The following is a 19723-nucleotide window of genomic DNA, read 5'->3' as shown; positions in this document are numbered from 1 at the left end:
ATGCAAGGGTAGGAGGACAGGTAGCCCCAACACTCAGGACAGAGGCCTGCAAATGGTGTGCCCAGGCTCTCACATGCTGCCCATTCCCCATTCCTCTCTACTCTGCTCTGCATTCTGAAGGGTAGCAGAAGATGCCACCTCAAAATAAAGCACTTCGGCATAGTGATGCTTTTGAGCTGGAGGCACTTGGAAAACAGCTGATGCAGGGAGAGGCTTTCTCTGGCATAAAGAGATCCTCTAAAAGGAACTCAACTTTCCCCAAGCAGGATTTCCACCAATCAGGGAAAATTGTTGACTCTAGTCACAAGAGAAGAGATAAAAAGGTGATACCACATCCAGACAAGCATTGTCAAGCTATCTTATCTGCTGTCTATTCTATTCTCCTAAGGGCCCGCTTATCTTTTTAAAAATCATTTGCTCTCCCCCAAGAGGCCTACATCTCCCCCTGACACCCCTTGCCCTATTAAATGGCATTTAATCCTGAATTCTAAGCCACCTCAGAGAGCTTCTGCTTTTTCCCTGGGTACTTCTGTTTGTTTTGCTTATGTTATCCTGCTTTCATTATAGTGGTTTTGTTATAGGACAGGGAGAGGGGCAGCCCAAACCCCTTTTAGCTAAGAACTCAGAGAAGAGTAGAAATTTTTCTTTCCTTACATTCCTCTCCTGTCTTCTCTATCTTTTGCATGCTGGTGGGGCAACCAGGCGCAGGGGAGGCAGTGGGATGGGTAGGGTCTTTGAGCTTTCTTTGTGCTCTCTCTGGCATTCTCTCATGGCCTCGCCTCTTCTGTAGTCACTGGTCCCCCGACTCCCAGCAGTCCTTTGACTCTGAGTGATGCCGCCCTTATAGCCCAGCCTATAGGCTCAGGTGTGCACACATGTACAGGTGTACAGGTGTCCACAATCAGGCACCTGTGCCTGCATCCACACTACCAAGTGCCTTCTACGTTAACACAATCAAGGCCGCAGGTGATAGCCACAGAGGCTAGTGGTGCAAAAAGCCTGATTAATGCATTTACCCTATATCACCTCTCACCCAACTTCCAAAACTGTTCTTCCTTCACTTCCTACATGATCAAGTCTCTGAAGTCTACCCCCAAATGACTCTCCCATGCTACTCTCCACTTCCACTCTCCACTCATTGTCAAGGAGCTGGCTATATACATTTATTTAATATTTGTTGAGATTACTGGATCTGTGTCACTATACATATTTACATTTAGGTTTTACAACAACCTGTATCTTTTTTTTTTAAGATTTATTTATTTATGCATACAAGAGCTGGGATACAGGCCAGAGGTGGGTGAAGGGATTCACCAGAGACAGAGCAGGGAGCAGAACAGGCAGATCAACTGAAGTACTCTGTTGAGGGGCGCAGTGGGCAAGTCAGGAGAGGTCTGCTGCGCCATGTGGGTGGCTCCCTGGCCGGACCGGGGATCAAACTCGGGCTGCAGAGGCTGTGGACAGCTTCACAGGCTGCGTCTTACTCCCTGGCACCACCAGGGAGGCCCACAACCTGTGTTCTTTTGATAATCGGGAGGAGGGAATGGAATTCTTTTATGTGAATGCAGCAGTGGTAATAACTGATCTTTCTAAAGATTTCTTGAATTCCAGGGTTATCTGGTAAAATACAAAATCCAACATATATGTCTATTGCATGAAGACTGGAGGTAGGACAGAACCTTTGAAAGGCTGCCTAGTAATTCGTGACTCAGAAATAAAGTAGAGGTGCCTCTCGCCATGAATCAAACTTAACATGCAAAGCAAAGTTAAAATGCCTGACTGTCTGTGAACCTTGACAACTGCACTTAATTTGCCAATCAGGCTGAGCCTTTTTCTTTCAGTTTCTTTTATCAGAGGTTACAGCGTCTGTTAATGTTAATATTTCTTAGTCTGTTTTGTATTGGAACCCCACAATGATTTAAATCATAGTTAATGAATATTTCATCACTCTGTCTGAGGTGCATTTCTATAATGACATGTATAGATTGAATATAAGGACTAATTCCTGACACAAAATCCTAGAATTCCTCAAAAAGGACAGTTATTAAATCCTGTAAATTCTATGAATCCCACAACACCACAAATTCAGCCAAAAAATCTGTTTCTTGTATTACTTTCATTTAGAATTTTACATAAGGTTTTGCTTAATATAATTTATTACCTTTGCCAATTCTTTCTATAGAGACCACTATTCAAGAGAAGTAACGTATTTCAGTTTCTATACATATAAAAATATGATGTACCATCACCCCCTTCCAAAAAAAAACAAAAACTGTATCTATGGAAAAGGAAACAAAATTTTATCTGTTGATGTTAATTGCCATAGCACAAGGGATCATTTAAGGTAGCGAGTTAACATTCTTCTTTACATTTTTACTTCATTATACATGCTCATTAAAAAACACTGAAAATATAGAAAGCAGGATAAAATAAAAGGCATTTCAAAATTAAAAAAAGGGCAAATCTCTCTTTATCTCATACCCAAAATAGAGTTAACCACTCTGCACACTCCATTTCTTTCCAACATTCTGGGAGGTGGGGAGTGAGGGGCTGTCTATGCAGAAGACTTCATGGTTGTGGAACGTGAATAACTTAACAGAAACTAGAAGAGATGGATCTGGCACAAGAAGTCACAGAAATGGTCCTCCCTGGTGGCGCAGCAGATGAGTGCTGGGTTGCGAAGCTGCCCACAGCTTCTGCAGCGCTGGTTCGATCCCCGGCCGCTGGGCGAGGGTCCCACATGGCGCGCAGACCTCTCCTGCCGTCTGCTGCTCCCCTCAGCAGTGTATTTCGTTGCTCTGCCTGTTCTGTTCTCCCTTTGGCTCTGGAGAATTCTCTCATCCTCCTGTGCTTCTGACTATACCCAGTGCTTGTATAAATAAATAAATAAATCTTAAAAAAAAAGTCACAGAAATGCGGCCCCCCAACCAACCCCAAGGCCGGGCTGGCCTCTACTGCCCCGGGGCCTCCCGAGTTCCCTGGCAGTCACGTGACAAGGGCATGGAAGCCGGATGGCTCTGCATGCCTCTTGGGTTGGCCACAGGCGCTCACCACCCAGGCCTGTCCTCTTCAGGACCTGCCCCAGCCCACTGGCTTTCGAATGAAACACTAAACTACATATTTCCTTTTTATTCCTAAAAGTAGACTTTGCTGGTCCTTAGCCTATAGATTATGAGTACACAACATGACATACAAGCACCTTTTGTGGTTTGAGAGTAATGCTCTAGATTTCTTGATTGAGGCAGTGAGACCCAGGGCTCATGCTCCTCCCAGAATACACCGTGGTCTTTCTGGCTTCTGCTTCCCCATGTTGTTTCTCCTGCATGGGATCCTCTCCCTTCTCAGTCTGGCAAATTCCTTGTCTTCCTTTAAGATCCTGCTCGAATGTCACCTCTGCCATAAACCCTTTTCTTTTTTTTTTTTTTTTTAAACTTTTTTTTTTTTTTTAAGATTTTTTTTTTTTTTTTTAATAGAGGCATGTTTTTCTTTATTTGTTTGCTTGTTTTTTTTGTTTTGTTTATACATGCACTGGGTACAGTCAGAGGGGCGGGAGGGTGAGAGAATTCACCAGAGCCAGAGCGGGGAGCAGAGCAGGCAGAAGGACCGAAGGACACTGCTGAGGGGAGCAGCGGGCGGCAGGAGAGGTCTGCGCACCATGTGGGACCCTCCTCCGGTGGCCGGGGAGCAGCCGGGGATTGAACCGGCGGCCGCAGAGGCCGCGGGCAGCTTCGCAACCCAGCGCTCTACCGCTGCGCCACCGGGGAGGCCCTGCCATAAACCCTTTTCTACCTAAGCTGGTAGTATTGCTTTTCCCTTCCCCCACCAACAGATCCATTACAGTATTTGCCATATTGCATTACACATCTTGTTTCTGTCGACTCCTACTAGATTTTGGACTGTCTTTGGAAAGAGGTTGTCTCTTACCCCCAGCCTCTGTTAGCAGTGCTTCTATAAAAGCGATCCTCAGACCACTTACATCAACACCCACTGTTCTCATAAATGCTGACTTCTGGGCTCCACCCACATGCACACCCTCAGCATCTCTGGGAATAGAGTCAGATGCTCCCCGGCATTCCAAAGTTTGAGAAGTGCTGGCCTGTCACAGATTCATCCACCTAGTGAATGGATGAAGGAAGGAAGGGGCAGAGAGAGGTCAGGAGAAGGCTGGCAAGAAGTCTTATGTGGAAGTTGTTTTGTGGCAACTGTGTCTGTCAGAGCAAGAAGTCCCTCTGCTTCATTTCTCTCCGCCAGCAATGAAAAGGGAAATGTGGTAATGAATACCCTTATCTCATTGGCGGGGACCCACAGCATGCTCAGTAAAGAAAATGGCTGGAGAATGGCACTGTCAGAACTCTCAATGTCTTGGTAAAGAGGAAAAGAAATACATACCAAATGCTTATCTCAGAAGGACTGAACCATCATAGGCCTGTTGGAAACTTTCTGGAATGATCTGGGAAATGTTATCTTGTACATGGATCTTCACAAAACCCCTAGAACATGACAGCAATAACCCTTTTCGTAGCTGAGTACAACTGAAGAAACTCAACCATCTTTAAAGCTTGAAGATACGGAGATGAAATTTAGATCCTATTTTACCTCTGTACCCCAAGCTTCCTAACTAAGTAGTTAATAAACCTTGGAAAATGTGACTTTTGTCAGGCTATGATCTACTAAGAATCAAATGTTTATAGTCACTGGAAGAAAAATGTAACTTAAATATAAGAAATTCATTATACTGATGTCAGATACAGGCTTTTAGGATTTGTTGCTATCTTAGCTGACAAATTGTCCCAAATGACTCCTTAGTCTCACTTGGTACCAGTCTAATAAATAGATATAAGCTCCAAGATCCATCCTGAAATTGTAATCTAGAATAGCTCACTTTTTAAACTAAAATACATTTTATATTTTATACTTACAAGAACAAATTTGTCTTATTTTCCCAGTGAAAATGGATTATACTGTAAAATTAAAAAAAAAAAAACAACACAAATGATACACACACTCTCTCTGGGGTTGTGTAGATAAAACAATTTGCCTAATTTCTTTTTACATTTTTGTAAAATCTAACAGTTCCTATTCAGGAGCATGTTACCAAACTTGCTGATTGGCAGCCTTCATTTGTGGAAAAGATGCAGAAATCTTTTCAGATTTCAAGCTGAAATCAGAATCAACTTCTTGCCCTCCTTTTCTTATTGTGGGCCTATTATTCCACAAAGAGTCTGCAGTGAAAGGAAGGCTGACTTCCAGTGTAAGTGTGTGGCTGACATAATGGATGGAGGTAATCACACACGGAACTCGGAGGGCTATTAATACAAGACGCTATTTATGCTGGTTTCCTGGGGACTATACCCAAACTGAAAAGGCCAGTTCTGTACTTTTTGTATTTATCAACCTGCTCTTCCTTCATGTCGACTGATTCACTCAGTCCTTGCAGTGGCCCTGGGGAAACATCTAACGCAGAGAAAAGCCTCAGGGAGAAAAGAAAATAGGAAGAGAAGCTTTCACCTCCAAAGAGCGAGTTATATACAGCTATTTAGAATGACACATTCACAAATGAAGCAAGATTTGAAATACATGGGACCGTGGGGACTTGTCTTAGTTACAAAGTCACAGGGACCTTGAGTTTCTCCATGTTATATGGTATTTACCCTTCTCACGATCTTAAAGCAGTTCTGGAGCTTATTTCTGTTTATTAGACTCTTGTAGAGTAAAGAAAAGGAGTCATTTTGAGCAATTTGTCAGCTAAGAAAGCAACAAAAACCAGCCACATATGGCTGTCTTGAGGCATAAGTATTTATTTTAGCCTCTTCTACTATTGTCTCTGGATAGCCTTTGCAGGTGGATCTTCAGGTCCATTCTTTGTGTTTTTAATATCCCAGCATAATCCCAAAATTGGGTGTGGGGAGAAGGAGCAAGCTTGAATTTCCATTGTATATAGTGCTTTGTATAAGTCTTAAGCAGGTGGGCACTTCCTGGGAAAAACCATTTGATGAGAAGGGATAAGTCACAAAGTCTTGTTTGTACAAGTTTTGATTAGTGGAAAGATTGCATTATTTCTATCTACAGCAGAAGGACATTGAGACCTTTTATTATAATTACCTTTTATTACAAAAAAAATGTATTTTTTTAAGACCCATAAAACAATACAACTCAACTCTTGATTTTTGTCTTCATCACACGTTTAGTGTCAGGACCTGGCAAATTCAAGTAGTCATTTAATACACTGCTGATATAACAGGGAATGGAAGACTTTGTACAGTGATTATGTAACACTACTCAGTGGCCGGGATGGTCCCTAATGTCAGCTCCTCTACTGGTCATTCCTTAATGATAATCCCTTGTTCATGACCATAGAAAAAAGCATCATTTCATTTCTGTGTAATGTAACACTCCAGACACTGGCAAGGCCAGCGGAACATCAGGAATTCTTACCATTTCAGCCACACAGTTTTAAAACAGACCCTCTATGCTTTACCTGTGTTTATATCAACATTTTACATGAAACTGAACTCAAAAACCAAGTTTGCTTGTTGTTCCTGTATCTAGTCTGTGACACAGATCCAGCTCCAGGACCTGTTTCACCTAATACATACTTTTCCTGTCCTTGCCTATCAAAGTACATAGAGTGCCCCAATGCCAAAGAATCCCCCAAGTAACACAGAGTACTGCCAGCCAGCATTGGTCCAATCACTACTGTACCATAAGAAATGAAAAAAGGCCTTGTGTTTTCATTCAGTTTAAAAAGCACGAGGCTGGCATCAGAGGATGTCACTGGCATTAACAGTAGTTGGACATATGCCATGTGTGCCTAAGAACACCGAGTAATATCGCTGCCTGGCTGAAGCCAAAGAAAAATAATAATCCTCTAAACAGACATTTAACAAAACAACTCCCTACTGTATTTATCTTCACATGCCTCGGATCTTCATCCTAATCCTGGTCCCCACTGAGATATTTGGTTTTATTGCGAAATGAGAAAAACATTCAGGTAGCGACAGAATGGCTAATGAAAGCGGCTGCCTATCATTAGTTACAAGCTTCAGTTCTTAATTTTTCCATTTCCTCCTAAGGACTGAGTTGAATGCTACCAGGAAAACCAGACAAAAAAAGCAAAGCCCTCAATTTTCTTGACTTCAATATAATTGTTTTTCTGGTCTTAAAGACACAAAAATGTCATCTCCAATGTGAAGCTAGGGGGTTTAAAAATATTTTCTTACTGCTCTGATATGAAAAGAGAAGACTGTTCTTTTGGCATGTAAATGATTGGAAAGGAAATCTCTCTCTGTGCCCACTGGTGGGATAGGAGGGTAACCAGGGAAAGGGTTGAGAGATTTCCGGTTGCTGCAGAGGGAGGGGTTTCTGTCCCTCCCCACAAATTGCAGCAGAATCTGCAGAAGGGCAGATGCATATTCTCATCCTCCTCTGGCTCAGGCTTTCTCATCACTGTTGTCATTGTGGGCCAAATAATTCTTTGGCATGGGTAGGGTGGGTAGCTGCTGCCTTTGTAGCTAGGATATTTAGCAGTGTCTCTGCCCTCTAACTACTAGATGCCAGCAGCACTTGCTTCCTGCAGCTTTGACAGTTGATCAAACCTCAAGACATGGCAACTGTCTCCTGGGCAGGGAAATTATCCCATAGAGAACATTACTCTAGCCCCAGATATAGCACTGCCTTTGCACTACTCACACAGATGCACAGAAGAATCACCTGGAGTTTTCAAAGAAACAAAACAAAACACCATTTTCTAGTTCCCTTCAGACCAATGACATCAGCATTGCTGAGTGGCACCCTGGCAAAGGTGGACCACAAAGCTCTAAGAGTGTTTAATCACAGTGCATCCATGTAGACTTTGGTATGAAGAGAAGCAAATAACAATTTACAGCATCTTTCAGTCAAGTTATTCACGAAAAGAAAAATTAAAAACCCAAAGAATACAGGAAACCAGGCTTTTTAGTATTGTATGGAGAGCCAGATATTACACAAAAGCAACCAAAAGTTTGGGGGACGTGGAAGGAAAAAAACCAACCAAAATGCAAAAGAAAAATGCTCTTATTTGGACTCAAACTGAAGCAGCTCCAAGACTCTGTCCATTTTATATTATTGAGCACCTGAGGAGCAGCAAACTGGGAAAACAGGCCAGAATGCGGCCTCGGTTGTTCTGAAATGCAACAGCCCCACAAGCAATTTCCCCTTTGGGAGGCCTTCTCAGGGGGGCACCCCAGAAAAAAGACATGCTACTTAAAATGTCACAGTGATGGGCCTCCCCAGTGGCGCAGCGGTTGAGCGCTGGGTTTCGAAGCTGCCCGCGGCCTCTGCAGCGCCGGTTCGATCCCCGGCTGCTCCCCAGCCACCAGAGGAGGGTCCCACATGGCGCGCAGACCTCTCCTGCCGCCCGCTGCTCCCCTCAGCAGTGTACTTCAGTCCTTCTGCCTGCTCTGCAACCCTCTCTGGCTCTGGTGAATTCTCTCACCCTCCCGCACTTCTGACTGTACCCAGTGCTTGTATAAATAATAAATAAATCTTTAAAAAAAAGAAAAAAAAAAAAATGTCACAGTGATGATGTGTGGTCTGTGTGGGGCTGCCCTGCTGTCCACCCTGGGGGTTGTATGTGGTTTGCTTGGCTCCCAACAGGGTTTCAGTAGCAGACAAGACACCCCCTTTGGAGTGAGATTTGAGGGATGCTGAAAGAAGATATACTTATCTCTAAATAGCTTTTTCTTCAGCCTGAAATTCTCGCTTTTGGTGTTATTCTTTTAGCTGGTGGAAAGTCTCCACAGACTCTGTTAACATTTGTCAATATGCAAATATATTATCTGGAGAGAGGATACATGGTCATCTAAGGAATGAGGTTATCAATTGCACAAAAATGAATTCCAATGGTTAAAAAGAAGAAAAGGAGAGGGATATCCCCTAATAAGTTTCTATCCTGCAGCAGGTGCTGCATGTTGAGGAGCCCCTGGCCTGGGGGAGCAGCAGGAGGTTTGCACTGTTCAAATGGAGAGAAACCTGGCCCAGAAAAGAGAAGTGGGCAAAGGCTGAGGGTCAGGAGAGATGAAACTCTTGACCCATTTCCAATTTTCTGGCATTGCTTCAGGAAAAAATAAACAAGTGGTATAGGAACTTTTTTGTTTGCTTCTGTGGAATGCATGCTCTGACTGATTTCCCTTTCTATATAAAAGCAAAGCAGTCTAAAAATATTGACCTTCTAGGCCCCATTTTCTGCAACTCTGTAACTGCCCCCAGCACACACTCTACCCTTTGGCTCATTACCATCTTCCGTTTTTTTTGTTGTTGTTGTTGTTGTTGTTTTTTTTAGGAGTGCTTTTAATTAGATGCTAAATTGACAACAGCACCTAACAATCTTTACAGTTCTATTTTGGAATACTTTCTCCCTTAGCATATGGCAGAACTATCGAGTATTACTCTCCTTCCTCAATGTTTTTTGAATTTAATGTTTTATTGCTCATTTTAAGTCTTCATCATCAACTTGGACACGCACACACAGATTTGTGATGAGAAGCTAGACTACTTTGCACACAAAGCAATTAAATCTGGCAGCTAAGATTCCAAAGGATGAATATTTTCCAGTTGTGGTAGGGGGCCAATCATATAGAAATGCAACCAGCTGTTTCATGTTAGTTCCTGATGTGACTTTTCATAAGATGCTCATGTTGCAAAATTTATTTTCTGTTAAGACACATTGTGAGAACATTGTGTCATCTTTGTTTCCCTTCAACCCCCTCCCCCCATTCTTTCTTGGAAAATGAAAATGATCTATGTAATGGTCATTTAGTCCCATGTAACTGTGTCCTGATTAAATGCCAACTTTGCGCTTACAATTTAGTGACTTCATGGTTTTTTTCTATAACTGTACTGAACAAAGTCTTCCTCAGACCAGATTGAGAAGCAGCAGCATTTAGTTCATTTTACTTGGTTACGTGCTTACAGGTCTTGAGGAGGCACCAACCAACCCCATAAAACCACACTTCTCATCAATTCTGGCCATTATTTCGGGTAAATTTAGTCAGGCAGGATTCACCTCCTCAAGCTGGGTCTCTGGTCACAAAGTGAACATTAAGAATTTCTTATCTTGAGAGTTTCTATTTATTTTTCACTACACACAATCCCTGCCGAGGGCTTTGGGGAGGGAACTGGGTGACTGAGAGGAAGAAGACAAGGCCTGGAAGAGGGTCGTCTATGGTGTCCATGTTGACAGTGATGAGTTAATGTGTGTCTCTGAACCAACACCGCTATTGGAAACCTGCAGAGGACTTGGTCCTGCTTTTGGAAACCTGCAGAGAACTTGGTCCACATCCTTCAAATCTGGATGTCTTGTGGTGTAAGCCTAAGGTTTCACTGTGTTACATGAATAGCGCTGCATTGAAAATTCTCTCTATGGCCCAGAGTTTGTCATTTGAGCACCAGTAGAAAAGTTCCATTTAAAAAAAAAATGAAGCTGCCTTTTAAAATTTTGAAACTTATTATTTTTCAAGAGCAGCACAATCCCTAAAATACATCTCTTTCTCCCCCTCAGAAAATGAGAGGAAGGTTTTAGTCAAGTATATCACCACGCTGGCTGGGCTGCAGGCTTATTTGGAACAGAGGCAAAGTCTTTCTGTTTGGCAGAAACACATGTAAATGGTTCGTAAAAAAATACTTTGGTTTTATTTTTAAGTTAACATTTATGTAATTATTTTGGGATCATTTTTATTAAGGGATAGATCTGAAAAAACAAGTGTTGGTGTTTAGTCATTTTGTAGCAATACCATACTGAACCTGTTTGGTCTAATTTTTTTCTTCATCAACATGGAGGAAAAGCACCATTTTGTCAGGCAGGTGACTCTTAAACAGCACTATCACCTGGCAGAGCTCATTTCCAAGCGATCCTTTCCACGAGTTTAAAACACAGACTGAACCCCAAGCAGAGAACTGATACACAGCTTCCCAGGGTGCTGACTTCCCTAGCCCCGTGCTTTTAGTTACTGAGGAGTAAAACACTCGAAGACTTTGTTATAAGTTTCCAGATGTCTCATAACCCATGTGATGTTCATTTTACTAAGGAAATATCATAAAAATATAAAAGTACTCAAAGCAGCTGCAGGAAAGAGGTAATTTGAGGTCACTGCTACCCTTTGTCAATTAGTGTAGTGTGTGAGTCACTCAGATGGAAGGTATCATACAGAGGCCTCAGAGGAAGAGTTTATTCTAAAAGGCCACACAAAAGGATACGAGTGGTCTTTCTGAGCAGCTAACAAACGCCTCCAGACCCAGGCTGGTGAACTACACCCCCAGGAGCCACGTCCGGCCTATTGTTGCTTTGCATGATCTCTGGCTGCTCCCACCACAGAGCTGAACTGACTACGCGTAGTGAGAGCAGAGGAACCACATGTAGAGAACTCACAGCCTATAAAATGTAGGATATTTACTAGCTGGCTCTTTGCAGATAAAGTTTGCTGACTCTGGCTCTGGAGAACAGGCCTGCAAGTTAAGTGTGCATATACCTGCCAGAGTGACTTGAGGATATATTGGAAAAGTCACTTAGCTATAAAAATTGAAAAAGTATTAATAAAAATAATGCCTTCAACTTGGATAGTGGCTTTATCTTCTCTCAGTACTTTCAAATATATCCTTAAAGTGAGCTAACTTTAATGAGTTAGGTTGTGACCTGATCAAACAGCAGAGATCAGTAGAGATTCTGTGACTGGACGGAGGTAAGTGACACCTCATTGAATGACAACTGAAGAAGACATTTTCTTTCAAGTCTCTGGGGACTTATGCACCCTTAGGGTCCTGCATGCGGCAGATGGTTTAAAATTCAAGAATATTAGATTAGGTTGGTAGTAAACATAATCCCTAGTTTTATGACTATAATCAGCTAGAAAGGACAGCAGTGGCAAAGAAAGAACTTGGAATAGGAAAGATATGCAGAAAATGTAATCAAATTCTAGAATCATGGGAGGCTGGTAAAACTGATGGAACACATTATGTGAGCCTCTACATTGTGGGTATGTATTTTGTCTATATTTTTCCTCTTCGATACCCTGATTTTTCTCTAGGGATCCTTGATTCTTCAACTCTTGTTCTGTGGGGGTCAAGTGATGTTCACCCTCTGCTGTCTTGGTGGCAGACACATGACTCTGGCTTGGCTTGTGGGGAGACTCTGTCCTACTAGCCACAGTGACTGTTTTAGGGCTGGCCCAACCCAGCCAATGGGAATTAGCCCATGGACTTTTGTTGGGCATAAGCTAGACAGAGCCCTGCCTCAGATCACGGGGCTAAGGATTACGTAAGCTTGGAGCTGCCAGGGAGTCATCTTTGTAGCTATATGGAGAAACTGTGCCTAAGAATAAAGCCAAGAATAAGAATTACTAGGAGACTGTAGGAGAGGAAAGGTGGGAGAGATGGAGTATGGGAAAAAGGGAGAGAGGCAAAGAGAGACAAACTGAACCCTGGTAACACAATTTGGGCTCAGAATCAAACTTGCCTAAAGGAATCTCTGGAATGTTCCTGTGTATCAGCCAATACATTCTCTTTTGTCACTAACTAGTGCAACTTGCATTTTTGTCACTTGAAACTAACAAAGTGCCGACTGATATACTAAGAACATTTTCTGCTGATAATTACAGATATTTACCTTCTAATTGTGGGCACAAGCAAACGTGCATATTCAAAGATAAGTCTTCCCTCAAAATCAGCTATGGGACAGGGTAAACCCCAAACTACACCAGTGTATCATTTCTTAACTCCAGCCTCAGATACTGAAGAACAGGCTTAACATATGATGTCTCTGAGCTTTGTTAAGGACTCTTTTCTTCTTTTATAATGATAAGACCAGAAAATACTTTTTCTTAATCTTCCAGGGGGTTGTCAAAAATACCATTTCTGAAGGTTTTGTTCTCCATTGAGTGTGTTTTCTGGATCATTCACACACTTTGGGCCAACTTCAAACTCCAATGAATTATGTCTATCAGATTTCTTTTTATTCAAATGCTGACGGTTCTATTTATTCCCAAGATACATGCCTATACCTGCAGAGCTTAAAAAAAAAAATCCACTGAAGAGTCATCCTGTGATGTTTACATATTAAATAAACAATGTTTTCCATCTGAAGCTTTTACCTGCAGGAACAGCTCAAGTGCCACACGTTTCCAGTTTTCAGGTTGAATTACTCACCAGTTGTGTAATTCAGCAAAGGCAGCTTTGATCTTCTTCACTGAACTATCCACTTCTTCCTTGATCATCATGCGGTACCTTGTGAGGGACACAGTGCAGCGCTGCAAATCTTTCACCGATTTCTCAATATTGGGGCCTAAAATTAACGTCAAGAAAAATGTTAGGTGGAGCACTTTTTCTTTTTATTTATGAGTTAAATAACCACAAGTAAAGCACTCACCCTGCCTCCTCCATCCCCCCCCAAATTTATCTTTTGTTTTTCAATGGAAAAAAAAAAAGGTTGTGTCAAGAGGATAAGCCAGAGTTTTAAAATTTAGAATGGATGGACTGGACAACTCCAAAGAGGAGTGGGCTCCATGGCCAGGCCATTTTGGGCACACGTGTCTCCTTTGCTCTTTGGAAGGAGGCTCTAGCTATTATGTTCTAGCACAAACTGCAGCTTCTTAGAATATGATATGCCTAAAGACTCTTGGCACCCGGCTTTCTCTATAAACACCACTCAGAGTGGTTAAAACCCAGCAGGGTTTTTGGAAGAGGAAACTGACAGAGATTGGGAGAGGTACAAATGAGCCAGATTTGGACAGACCATCGGTGCCAGGTATGCTGGCTCTGACCCCAACGGTCCCGAGCCAACCTGTAATGACAGCAGCAGACTTAAGGCCACTCTGTGGGTGCCAATATTGCCTGATTTCCTGAAACCCTCACCAGGGTTTACAGATAGTATTGAGAAAATAGGCAAATTGTACTTATCCCAACTAGACATGTTTCTTACAAGAAAGAAATCTCCCTCAAGAAAAGCAAGAAAGCATATCCAAGCAAAACCAAGGAAATCAGATACAACTAAGGCTGAATGAGAAAAGTATTTTCAATCTGGGAATCAGAGAGGAAGTGATTGAGCCCCTTTCATTTTTAACACCAATTTTGTATAAAGTTCATCAAAGCTCTAAAATTAATAAAATGATAGTATGTCAAGTAGGAAACATTTCAGTGTTAAATTGCCTGACAGTTCTAACACAGAACTGAATTTATATGAGGAAGATTATATCTAAAGAAGACATAGCAGCCTCTAGATTCTTCTTCATTCAATGCAGTGATGAAGCTGGGTATCAGGCAAACATTCATCATGCACATTTTTAAAGAGAGCTCCTGCATTAACATTTGCTTTATAAGATATTAGGACAGAAAGTATTTGTGGTAAAAATCTATCCATGCCTACAGAGAAAGGAATGAAACCAAGAGGAGGAGAAAGCATGTGTAATTCCATTAACCATTCAGGCCCTTGGATCACCCAGGGAGGAATCACACCTGCCCTTCCACCTATGTGGGTCTCAGAAAGAAAGGCAATTTCGTGGATATCTCTCTTCACTGAAAAGCATCTTTTGGAAAGTTCTGTCATCTGGCACTTCTCTGTGTGCAAAATATGTCGAATCATTTGTGCAAAAGAAATCACTTTACCTCTTTTCTTTGCCAACTCATCTGGCTTTATTTCAAGATGAGCTGCAGGGGCATTGGACTTAACAGGAGATGTTTTTGCCTTAGACTTGCTTGGGTTACAAGGCTGCTCAGCTGACCACTGTAGGCCATCTGACCTCTCTGGTGTTCCATGTAAAGCTTTGGGGTTCCCATCTAAGGATAGTTTCTGTTGCAGTAGTCTGTTGCCTTCTGTAAGAAAACACCAAATAATGACTGTGAAGTGATAAACTAAAAACACTGATGATAAAGTGATGGGGGATGCCAAGATTTCTGTTTTTGTTTCAATGTGGGCACTAACACCTTTCATTGCAAACAGTTGAGAAACTGTTTTCATAGAATTCCAGAAGACTAGAGGATCAACTAGAAAGAGCCTTGTACTTGGAGTCAGAATACCTGGGCGAGTTTTTGGACTCTGATAATTACATGCAGAGTGACCTGGGCAAGCCACTTTACCTCTCTTAGGCTTAGCTTTTTTTACCCATAACTATTGAGGAAGGTTATTAGCAGCCTTACATGAAATGAGCAGGGCCTCTTTTCCTACTTGGTAAAGGCTTAGGTGTGTTTAAATATGTCTTTAAGTTGACGCTATAAATCTGTGATCTTCTCTCTTCAAGTGCTATATTACTGTCTTGTGGTATTTTATTCTGAATTAATGAAGGCAGAGGAGTGACTGGAGATAGGGCAAGAATGAAGTGACAACAGGTACTATAATCATTTTGTCTAATTTATGGAGGGATTAAATCAGGAAACATCATTATACTATCTCAACTATATTTAAAATCAGGTAGTCAAGAGTCTCTCTGGAGCTTTAATAGATGTGGCAATAAATTAGTAGCATGTTTCTTTCAGCATCTTTTAAAGGCAGGTTTCTATTTAGTTATTGCTGGAGTGAATGAAATGGCACTTTAGTGGCCTGAAAAGGAAATATATTACCCTTAACATCTCACTCAAAACCAGAGTACTCTGGATGTGAAGGAAGGGAAGCCAGAGTGCTTCTAAAGGCCAGGTGCTTGCAGATGTTTGAGATAGTAGAAAGAATGCAGGCTTGGATTGGGGAAACCCATGTTCTAATCTTCCCTACGTCATGGGTGACCATGCAGGAATTTCTTTCTCTGGCAAACTATGCCTCATACTTACAGAGTACAACATTATATGTCTACTCGAAGACTTCTTTTTTCAAATAGTCACTCTACCTTACTTCTCTCCACTCCTATGATGTCTCATAAAAGCTCTGTGCATCAGACTTAACACAAGGCTTCCATGTCTGCCCCTAACCCCTGTGTTGGATAAGCTGATTCTCTTTAAGGCAGATACTAAAATGCAGCTCAATTTTGAAGCCCTAGTACTTATGTTTGCCTCAATAGCAATTTGTAGAATTGTGATTGAAATAAGGTACACTTAAAATGACTTCCTTGAAAAAGAAGCAAAGGATAACTTTTCTGTTATTGTCAAAAACATTTCAGAAATTACATTTGTAAAGTGCAAAAGAATATGATCTGAGTCCTAGTCAATTTAATTTTAGACATTAGCCCATTTATGATAACTGTAAACTTGACTTTAGTCAATCCCATCATTCATAATCTATATAATCAAGAAAGCGTAACATACGTTCTACTGCTTGAGTAATGAGACCTTTTACAATTTAAAGGGAAATTATAGTACACAATGAGATGTTTATCAAATGTAGTGAACAAAGTGAATGAGAATTGAAAACAGTATTTCCTCCAGTAATAACACAGATTTAAATAGTGGTATGCAATTTCATCTTCAGTTACACTGAGTGGAACCTCACTGCAGAGCAGTGAGGTTGTCAGATTTCAGTGTGCATGAGTTCTCCCCTGGTACTTATTACAAATGCAAATTCTCAGATACCACTTTCAGAGATTCTCACTGAACAGTGGGCCCAGACTTTATTTCCCAGGTGATTTTGTTGGAGTGGAGATGAGTAGCACCACCCACCTTGAGAAACTCTATTGTGAAAGAGGGATAATGACTTTTTTGATGTGTCTATAAATGTTTTGTTAAAACAGTGATTAAATACAGGCTGGTCCCAATTCATTCCCTCTCTAAATCACAGTTGTGATTCAGCCTTGCTGAAATATGTATTGTGACTCTAAAATACTGACCATATGTATATAGTGTAGCAAATTAATCTTATTTTTGAAAATATGTGGATCAGTATTCTAGCCTAATGGAAGTCATTACCCTGGCATAGAGGAAAACATTTTTTTCTGATCAGTGCAAAAGGATTTTACACAGAGGACAAGCATGCAAATGAGCATGGGCTCATTAACCTAGAGCTAAAAATATTCTGTTGTACATCAGAGAACTGATATGTGGACTACTGGTTCATTTCATCATTCATCCAGTGAACATTTATTGAGAAACGTGTATAGTAGTATTTTCTGTGGTCCAGAAAAGTTGTCTCAATATTGGTGGGAAACAATGGAAGATACCAGGAAGATCTAAAATTTTCAAAAAACAATTGGTATAGCGGCCCACTGACTGAACAGATCTGTTTCCAAATACAACAAAACTGGGTTTTGTCAAAAATGAAAATTGGTGGAATTATACAGGTATCACAGTAAAATACACAAATATTTCTAGCAACAAAATAATGGGAGTTCTTTCCTGGACACTGACTTTCCTCCAGAAGCACCAGCAGTTCTTTCTAGAATTCACTTATGAACTTCAATAGATGGCACACACTTGCAGCTGATCCATCTACTGTCCAAAAATAAGGTAGCCACTAGCCACATGTGGCTACTAAACACCTGAGATGCAGCTTGTCTGAACTGAGATGTGCCATAAGTATTAAATATATACTGAAATTGAAAGACTTAGCACAAAAATTAAAAAGATTTCTTTGATAATATAAAAAATACTGACCACATGTGAAAATGATATTTTGGATATACTGTTAGATAGGTTATATTACCCAATTTAATTCATTACTTTCTTATACTGTTTTACTGTTATTACTAGAAAATTTTGAATTAAATATTTTACATTATATTTTATTACTTCACATATTATATATCGTATTTCTACTGGATAGCCCTAATATAAACTATAAGGAGTGTGAGATTGGTAGTCTACAATCTGTAATTGCCACTAATTTATATTTTAGACTAAGAGAATATTGATTTTAGTGAAATCTTAAATATTATCTGAAATTTCTATGCGAAGAAAGTGGTGACCGAGTAATGACCTTCTCACTCATTATTATATGCTTGGTGCCTAGGAGATACATGATGAATATTGAACAGAAGAACGAGGCCCTTCCAATTACAGGGAACCTAGTTTAATTTGAGTCTGGGTGTCTTAGTCTAAAATTCATCAAATTCTTGAACCAAAGTTGCCACATCTTGGAAAGAAAAGTTAGATCTGGAAATACCCAATCTGTTCAGATTTCAGTAAAAATTGCAAATATATTTTACATCATTCTTCATTTTTGTACAATGTATGCTTTCTCCTCTCAGGTGTAGTCTCTGTGAAAATCCCACCACCAGTTCACCCATGCACCATCACCATAGTCCCTTGTGCTCTTCCCACCCCTGTTTTTAAATGGAATCTTTGTCCATGTGTCTAGAAAGGTCTCCTATGAGTGTGTGTTGTTTTAATTAACTATTATCTGATCATCACTTTTATTAAAATATTTATTAAATCCTAACATATCCATCTATGTAACTTCCTGAATATCTTGTGGTTTCTGATTCTCTTTGACACAACAGATACATATGGAGCACCCATTGTGTGCTAGCTCTGACTTATTTATAGAGGTAAATGGAACAGTCTCTTTTCCTTTAACAACTAGTAAGTAAAATGTGAAAAGTAGTGAAAAAAAACAAGACTACAACACAATACATCTGAGTTGGCCTTTATCCATTGAGTTGTCTTGCACCTTTGCTGAAAATCAATTGACTGTGAGTCAATTTCTGGACTCTATTCCAGTGAACTAACTGTCTATCCTCACCTCAATACCCCACTGTCTTGCTTACTGTAATTATAGAACAGGTTTTAGTATCAGGTAATTTATGTCTTCAAACTTTGTCTCTTTTTTTTTCAAGATTCTTTTCGATATCTTAATTCATTTGCATTTCAATACAAATTTAAGAGTCAGCTTCTCTATTTCTAAAAAATATCTAATGGGATTTTTGACTGGCTTTGTGTTGAATCTATAAATCAACTTAGCGATAATTGGTATCTTAACAATATAGGATCTTATTACACTTGAACATGATGTATCTCTCTATTTTATCTCTCTTTAATTTGTTTGTTGCATTTGTTTTGGCATTACTTTATAGTTTTCAAAGTTTGTGCATCTTTAAATTTATTCCTAGGCATTATAGACTTTTTATGTTATTGTATATAATATTTAAAAAAATTCCAATTCCCAATTGTTGGTTCCCAGAATACAGAAGTAAAATGGGTGTTTTAATGATATATTGAACTCAAACTCAGAAACCTTGTTAATTTTCTCATTAATTTTGGTTTTTGTTTGTTTGTTTGTAGATTCCTTAAGATTTTCCACATAGGCATCAGTGACACCTGTAAATGAAGCTTAACTTTTTCTTTTCTGATCCTCCCTTGAGTTTTTGGACTGCTTGGGAATCCTAGTACAATGCAGAATTAACACCTGCATTGTTCTTGAAGTTAGGAAAATTGCATTCAAGGTTTATTCTTATGATGTTAGCTATTTGGTTTTTCATTTGTTTATCAGACTCAAGAATTCTCTTACATTTCTAGTTTGGTGAGAGTGTTTATTTTATCAAGTGATTTTTTTGTTTCATAATTGAAATGATTATATTGTTCTCTTTTATTCTGTTAATATAGTAAATTTTGTTGATTGGTTTTTAAATGTTAAACCAATGTTGCATTCCTGAGATAAAGCACACTTGGTCATGGTGCACTATACTTTTTTACATATTGCTTCAATTTGTCAATACTGTGTTGAGGATTTTGCATCTGTTTTCATGAACAATATTGTTCTGTAATTTTTCTTGTAACAACATTGTCAGGTTTTGATAAAGTTTATGCTAACCACATAAAATGAATTAAGATGTGTTCCCTT

General features: G+C 40.2%; 1 protein-coding gene across 2 annotated transcripts in view; it reads right to left on the bottom strand.

Annotated features, from left to right (window-relative positions):
* Nucleotides 1-19723, bottom strand: part of SPATS2L (spermatogenesis associated serine rich 2 like) — a gene marked incomplete at both ends in the record, with an annotated part of 84729 nt that overhangs the window by 24981 nt on the left and 40025 nt on the right. The window contains 2 exons of one of the 2 annotated variants that reach the window (XM_084255333.1): nt 13177-13312; nt 14632-14838. In XM_084255333.1, the coding sequence (XP_084111459.1) occupies nt 13177-13312; nt 14632-14838 (343 nt within the window). The remainder of the gene's footprint in view (nt 1-13176; nt 13313-14631; nt 14839-19723) is intronic. The other variant, XM_084255332.1, reaches the window with a different exon arrangement.

This window comes from Talpa europaea (genome assembly GCF_964194135.1).
Source record: "Talpa europaea genome assembly, chromosome: 1".
Taxonomy (NCBI): domain Eukaryota; kingdom Metazoa; phylum Chordata; class Mammalia; order Eulipotyphla; family Talpidae; genus Talpa; species Talpa europaea.
This window is presented reverse-complemented; position numbering and strand designations above follow the sequence as displayed.